The sequence below is a fragment of the Athene noctua genome, chromosome 5 (genome assembly GCF_965140245.1).
Source record: "Athene noctua chromosome 5, bAthNoc1.hap1.1, whole genome shotgun sequence".
Taxonomy (NCBI): domain Eukaryota; kingdom Metazoa; phylum Chordata; class Aves; order Strigiformes; family Strigidae; genus Athene; species Athene noctua.
In genome coordinates this window covers 46476555-46483489 of record NC_134041.1, presented here as the reverse complement: position 1 = coordinate 46483489, position 6935 = coordinate 46476555, and the positions used below count along the sequence as shown (strand labels likewise).

Here is a 6935-nt window from a genome sequence, read left to right as displayed (position 1 = left end):
AATTAGGAATGTGTTTGAGGTATGAAACGATTTGTGGTGCAGCTGGGATGTAAAATAAAACCGTCAAACTTCTTGTCATGGTCAAATATTCCCTAAATTCGGACTAGCGACATTGCTTTTGAAAGATGTCGTTCCATATAAATGCCTTTAACGCCTGGTAGAAAATTCTTATGAACATGTTGACAAATGAAATAACGCGGGTTATTTGATTAGTGTCCATGTAATCTGAATATTGGCTTGCAGTGGGAAAAGAAACATCAACCCTTTAATGCTTCTGAAAGGATGGTTTTTCGCTGCAATTAAAGAGAATCTTACACCAATGAAGAGCGTGAATCACGCTCTACGTATCCTGTGCTACAGGGATTAAAGAGGATGAAGTCAAGAGTTTGTGTTTTCTTTTAAAATTCAGCTCAGGCAGAACGAATAACGTTATGGAGAGTGATGGGGTTTGGTAGCTGACCCGCCGCTGTGGGGGGATCCGCATCCTACCACCCTCCCAGGGACGGGTTTACGTGCCAGTGGCACCTCTTAATACTTCCTCGGAAACACTTTCTGATTCGGGGTGCAGATGTCAGGAAACCGAGATGAACAATTCCCACCGCACTTCGTATCGCAAGCGTTTCTATTTTCGCAGCCTTCACGCAAATAGCTACAGAAGGCGCGGGGAGGGATAACTAGACGTTGCCACCTGCCTTGCGGAGCTTGAATCGCTGTGAGACAGTGCGCTGAGGGAACCCCTGTCCCAGGGTAAGATCCGCACCTTACGGCCAGCTCAGCCGGTGGTTGGTGTGATTTTCCTTCGAGCAATACCCGAGGAAATGAGCCCGGCCGCCCGGGCCACCGGCAGTCCCCGGGCTGCGCCCCCCGCTCCCCTCCCTGGGACAAGAACACTGAGCCCACCTCGCCCCGGTGTCGGACCTGCCGGGCTTGCCCGGTATATGTGGCAGACGCGGGAGACTTTAACGCAGATCGGAAAGCCCGGTTTGCTGAGAACCCGAGGCTGTGGTGTCAGGAGGCGGCTCTGCAGAGGCAGCCCCGCCGTGCCCGGCTCTCCTCGCAGGGGCTGGGCGAGCGGGCAAGGGGCGCTGGCGAACCGCTAGCCCCGCGTTCACCCGGGTGTTTGTCCGTCGGGCACTGACCGCGGCAGTCGCTAGCCAGCGCTAACCGCGGTGGTATCGTTGCTTTGGCGTAAACCCAACGAGCCTCAAAACATGCCCCTTTCGCCGGGACCGCGTATCCTTTGGAGAAGGCAGGTCGGGCAGCCTGCTCTCCTTCCGAGTAAGATGATTTATTAGTGATCAGAGAAGGGCGATGCACATTATCAGAAAATCGTTACAGCCAAATTTTTCTTCCTAGTGCCTTATTCTGCTTTGGAGACTCCCTTGAAGTCTGCCGCGTTATTTTACGAAACAATCAGATATTCAGGAAGCACCGAGGGAACCTGAAGCTATTAGCATTTTTATTTCGTTTTGAAAGGCCGCGGTGGCTGCGGGGGGAACGGCCGCTTCGGGCAGGGGGTAGCGAGGGCGGCCGGGACGCCGTGCCGGGCCTGCGGCTCCCGGTGACCGTTCCGGCTGTGGACGCTAGTGGGCACCGTCGAGGCCGAAGCCCGGCAGAGCGGGAGGAAGGGGGATTCCTGCTGCCCAGCAGCCTCTTGCTCATTTTTTGTGAATGTCACCAGGGAGGATGTGGGTTTCATGTATTTCTCCATGATCTAAGTAATCGCTGGGTCTCAACTGGCCAGTGCACAAAACCCTTTAAAGTGGTTAGCTCAAGCAGTGTGCTCAGCTTCTAGCTGTGCATAGTTAAAACTGAAAACCGGTGGACCCTCTAATCTTTTCTTGATAAGTTCCCGACCGCCGCCGCGGTTGTGTGTGTCTGAACTCGGTCCAGCACACAAACGGATAACTGAAACAGAGATGCTTTCCCCGCAGCGCAAACTTTATTTCAGACTTGCCGGCGGCAACCTACACCGCACAAAACACGCGAAGGGCTGCTGGAAGGGGCACCGGGTCCGACGGGGAAGGAGCTCTGCGCGGCGGGAGCAGGCGCGCCTGGACCACGCGTGTCCTTGCCGGGCGCAGAGGGCGAGGGCGCGGCGGCTGCGTGGGGCACCCCGCCGCCTCCCCGTGGAGCCGCTCGCCTGCGGCGGAGCCGGCAGCGTCCCGGACAGAGCTGCCGTGTGCTGCGGAGAAACACTCCCCCCGCCCGCACCCCTAACCGCAGCCTTCCAGCGCCTCCCCGCAGGGCCCTGCGCCCCCTCGGGTACCGGCCTCGGCGCGGAGAGGAGGGGTCACTCCTTCCTCTTGGCACGTAGAAGCGGCTCCAGGCCGAAGCGTTATCGCTCGGCTTCCCGGGTGAAGAGGCACCCAGCGAAGCGATGGGTGTTTGGGGTGGCTGCTGCCCGGTGGGGCAGCGTGCCAGCACCCCACAGGGGATGGAGTCCCTCGGCCTCGACTCTCGTTCAATAGCCTCCCCCCAGGAAAGAGAGAGAAACATCTATTCCCGACTCTGTCACGCAAAATGACTCTGCTCGCATCCCTCCCTGCGGCTTTTCATTAATTAGGGGCTGCAAACAGCGTGGGGGAGGGGCTGGAAGCGGCTGGAAGCAACTAATTATTCAAACTGGAGACAGCATCCAGATGAGCTGGGTCAGCTCTTTAGGGCTGTTCTTTGTAACCTGTATGCATCAGGCGGGGAGTGATCATGCTACTGTGCAAGGCCTCCATTGAGAGATTTCGTTTCATCATTCCTCATTGCCTGCAGGATGTGTGCAGGCTTCAGTGTGAGTAAACTAAGTTTTTTTACCACGGAAGAGAAACTATTTGCTGTAGCATGAGAGGGTCGTGAAAACCTGCCCTTGCGTCCGCCACCAGTCAATAACCTTTTTCAATCGCACTCATCTCCTGCACCTAATTTTTTCACAAGTGCCTCCTCGCGTCCTGTCCTGTCCCGTCGCCCCCCGGTTTGTCACAGGGTTTTGCAATGACGCCCATCTCCTACAGCAACTGCTTTCCGCCTCGGCGGCTAATGCCCCGCAGCCCCAGGCACCCCAGGACACCCCGCCTCTCCCCGAGGCTGCGGGCGAGAGGCAGAGCGGGAGGCGCAGGGATGTCCCGCCGTGCAGCCGGCTGCCCCTGCCCTCAGCCGGGCCCCGCTGCCCCGGGCCCCGCTGCCCCCGGCCCCGCTGCCCACCCCCGAGAGCAGCCGGCGCGGAGCCGCCTCCGCGGAGCAGCGCGCAGGGGCGGCAGGGGTGGCTGCCGGGCAGGCCGAGAGAAGGAGGGAGGGGAGGACGCCCGCCCGTCCCGTGCCCGCGGGGAGAGGCGGCGGGGCTGCGGCGCAGCGGTTCCTAACCCCGGTCCCCGGCTCGCAGCCGCCGTTCCCACTTCGGTATCCCGGAACAGGAAAGTCCCGGTTCAGCTTTCCCCCATCAGATCCTGTCTCCCTCCCCCCGCTCCCCTCCCTCTGCCCCTTCCTGCCTCCGGCCCTGGCGAGAGGCGCCGCTTCTCTCGGTGCGGGACGGGGCTGAGCCGCTCGGGGCGGGCGGCGGAGCATGGGGACGGGGCTGCGGGGTCCATCCGGCCGGACTCAGCCCCCGGCCTTGAGCCAGCAGTACGGTGCCCGGCGGGCAGGGCTGCCTTGAGCCTGCACGGTTGAGCTGAGATCCTGAAGTTACTGGTTTGGGGTTTTTTTCTTTTTTTTTTTTTTTTTTTTTTCCCCTCTACCCTCGGTGCTTCCGAAGAGCCCGTAAGGTCTGTAGCGAGAGAGAGACTGGGGGAGGAGGAATAATTAAGGAAAGGAAAAGATGGCGAGTGGCAGGAGCAGCGTGGAGAAAGCAGCGTTTTTGTGCTGCTTCTTGCTGGCAATGGGGAGCCTAACCTCCTGCGCCCGCCTGGAGGAGGAGGAGGAAGAGCAAGAAGAGCAGCGCTCCTGTCACGGTGCCTTTGATCTCTACTTCGTCCTGGATAAGTAAGTGACAGTCGCATTTGAAAACGTTTATTCACCCTTCAGTGCCTCCTTACAGCAGCAGGGACGTTGTTTCCCCCGTCTCCCTGGGTGCCTTCTCCCACCTCCCCTGGTGCCAAACATGATGTGTGGGGCAGGGTCCTTATTTTTGCTCCCCAAGCCTTGCACGTTTCCCAAGCAGAGCATTTAGGGGAACACCGTGCTTTGTCCTGGGTTGGTTGCACGTGCAAACCCGGGAGATGTGGTCGCCCTCAGGTTGTAGCGTGTGTTGTATATGGGCTGTGAGCATTAGATTTGAGGGGATGTTGGTCAGCGGCCCCAGTACTCCAGGAGCTTGGTGTCCAGATTTGGGCTAAGCCCTCGAATGTCATCTGCGGAATTCAGCAGTGCCAGGGCTGTGCAGACTACCTAAAGTTAAGACTAGACTGTTTATTGTGGTTGCTTTTTACAGACTCACTGTAAGGTTTCATAAAAATTGTTTCTGCCCAACTTCTTTGGAATTGTCTAAACCTGTGTTTGGGTTACATCTATTAAAATAGGTTGGTAAATACTTTTGTTTAATACCGTGTTAGCCAAATTTAGGTATGGCCAGAGGGTATGGTTAAGCTCACATTTGTAAGCATGTTATAGCAAGTGCTAGCAAAGTCAGTGGTAAGCTGGTGCATCCGCAGGTGTTTTTCACAAAGCACAAACTTCTGTTTCTCCTGGTGCACTGCTAGGGCTTGACAGCCAAGGGCTAGACTCACGAAGTAAATTGTTAGTCTCCCACATACAGTCATTGTGATGGTTGTGTTATCTAATACATCTTGCGTTACGTATGTGACATAGTATTATGAAAGACTGAAGCCTTTTCTTTGTGATTCTTACCCACATGCCAGGTATGAAATCTGCCTTATGCTGTTTCCCAGTTTGGAGAACTGTTCAGTCCATCAGGCCTTCTGCACAGCCTATGTGGGGCAAAAAGCCACCATCACTTAGGAGCCAGTATACTTCCATATTCTAAAAGAAGAAAGAAGCTATCATTAAGCAGTGATTTTGCTTTTAGAGCAAAAGGGTCTGAAGACCAAAGGCATTCTGCCTTTCTAAAAGATGCACTAACACACCACATAGTCATTGTTTTGTTTTCTTTCACTAAGAAGTTGTTCCTGAAGTAAACTTCATGTCTAGGAAGAGCTCTATGGGGGTCTAGTGTTAGTTCTCAAATTCATTCCCACCAGGCTTTCAAGAAGTGACTGGTACTGTTGTTACTCTCACTTCCTGTATTGAATTCCCTGGAACAATAAATATTGGTGATTGCAGTATGGATTCTCCTTGACACAGTATCTGTCCTCTACAGTACAATTTCTTTGTTTACAATGGCATTGTGTCCCCCTAGCAATTACCACATTGTGATCGTATTCAACTTTTCATCTGTAGATTCAAAAACTGGGGTCATCAGTGTTATCACTCATGTTGTATTTTGGAAATCAAGGCAGAGAAGAGAGTGATTTGATCAGTTACAGATGTGTCAAGCAATAGGAAGTTGGTTGTGTCAGAAAGTTCCTCTTCAGTATTGTAGACATAAAATCATGCGTTTTCTTTTACAGAATCATAGTTTTATAGAGAAAATGTAGCAGAAGTAGTTGGGAGAAAATTTGACCATAGCAGGTATACAGAACATTGTTTTTTTATATTCTTTGAATATTTAGTTATTTAAAAAATATTGGCATTTGGGTAGTTGAGAAAAAAATACAGCCTAATAGCCCGTAATTTTGGAGTACAAAATTATTGGTATGGCACATAATTAAAATATACCAAATTACACTGCACCCTACAGATTTTTTAAAAAAATATCGTGTGCATGTTACTTATATGTAGGACTACAGATGGCTTAAAATTCACATAATGCATTAAGCATTAATTCAAGTTTGATAAGTCAAATAATTACTGTGAAAATCTATATCATGTTTGATATGTTATGAAATAGAACTTCTGATTCAACACCACCTGCAGTTATTTGTAAAGACTAATTTGTGATTCTCTGAACAATTACTGTTTCTACAAAGATATATTATGAAAAGGTCCTCAATGTATTGCACTTAAGTAAAACCTATAAATTGGCATTAAGCATGTAGCTATTTGCTTACACATTAACAAAATATTATTATTCCAACAACTAAGTTGAACAGTTATTCAACACTGTAATTAAATTGCATTTTGACATGCCAAATATCATTAGCAGGCCACAGGTCTTGTATCTTGGCTCAGGTGTTATTCACTCAGTACAGTGGTCCACTGAAGACTAGACCTGATTATGGTTGAAGTCATGCACTTCGGTTCTAGTGGGAAAGTTCTCTTTGGTTTCAATCACAAACTGAGTCTTTATAATCTTTTAGAGTTATACCAAAGAGTTCCTCTTTAGAAAAAAACACTGTAATACTTGAGCCCCTGAGTGGTTTTAGAGTCCATCCCTGTTCCCACCAAGTCTGTGGCAATGTTGTTTTTGGCCTCAGTGAGATTGCATTATGGTCCATATGGGTAATATTAGAGTGACAGATTTTAGGAGCCATGGGTCTCATGCTGGCTGAGGGTGTATTTAGTCCCAGCTGTATTCTGTGACACTTGGTACAGCACAAGGAGCTTTATGGAGGCAGGGAGGATTGACTGGATAGACTCTGGATCTTGGGACATTCATCAGAAAGGAACTAGATTAGTGCTGAGAATGGTCAGGCTATTTGTGGTACAGAGAAGGAAGGAAGACAGTCAGAAGCAGCTGGTCAAATTTGAAAATGCAGTGGAGACTTTTTTTTAGAATTGGATCCATGCTGATACATATCTGGGAAGAATTCTGGCTGTAATTTCTAATGGGAGAATCCCCAGATAAAAACAGCCCTATATGCCACAGAGTATCCCCACATGGCCTGGGGATTCCTCTCTTCATTGGTGCCTTGCCAGTCTGGAGTTAGATGCATTCAGTCTTAATTAACTGT

At 51.0% G+C, this 6935-nt stretch overlaps 1 protein-coding gene across 3 annotated transcripts in view; it reads left to right on the top strand.

Annotated features, from left to right (window-relative positions):
- The first annotated feature begins 674 nt into the window (after positions 1 to 674).
- Positions 675 to 6935, top strand: part of ANTXRL (ANTXR like) — a 76929-nt gene continuing 70668 nt past the window's right edge. For 2 of the 3 annotated variants that reach the window (XM_074907370.1, XM_074907369.1), the window contains exon 1: positions 3725 to 3969. In XM_074907370.1, the coding sequence (XP_074763471.1) occupies positions 3806 to 3969 (164 nt within the window). In that variant the 5' untranslated portion in view covers positions 3725 to 3805. Of the gene's footprint in view, positions 748 to 3724; positions 3970 to 6935 lie in introns of those variants that run through there. The other variant, XM_074907371.1, reaches the window with a different exon arrangement.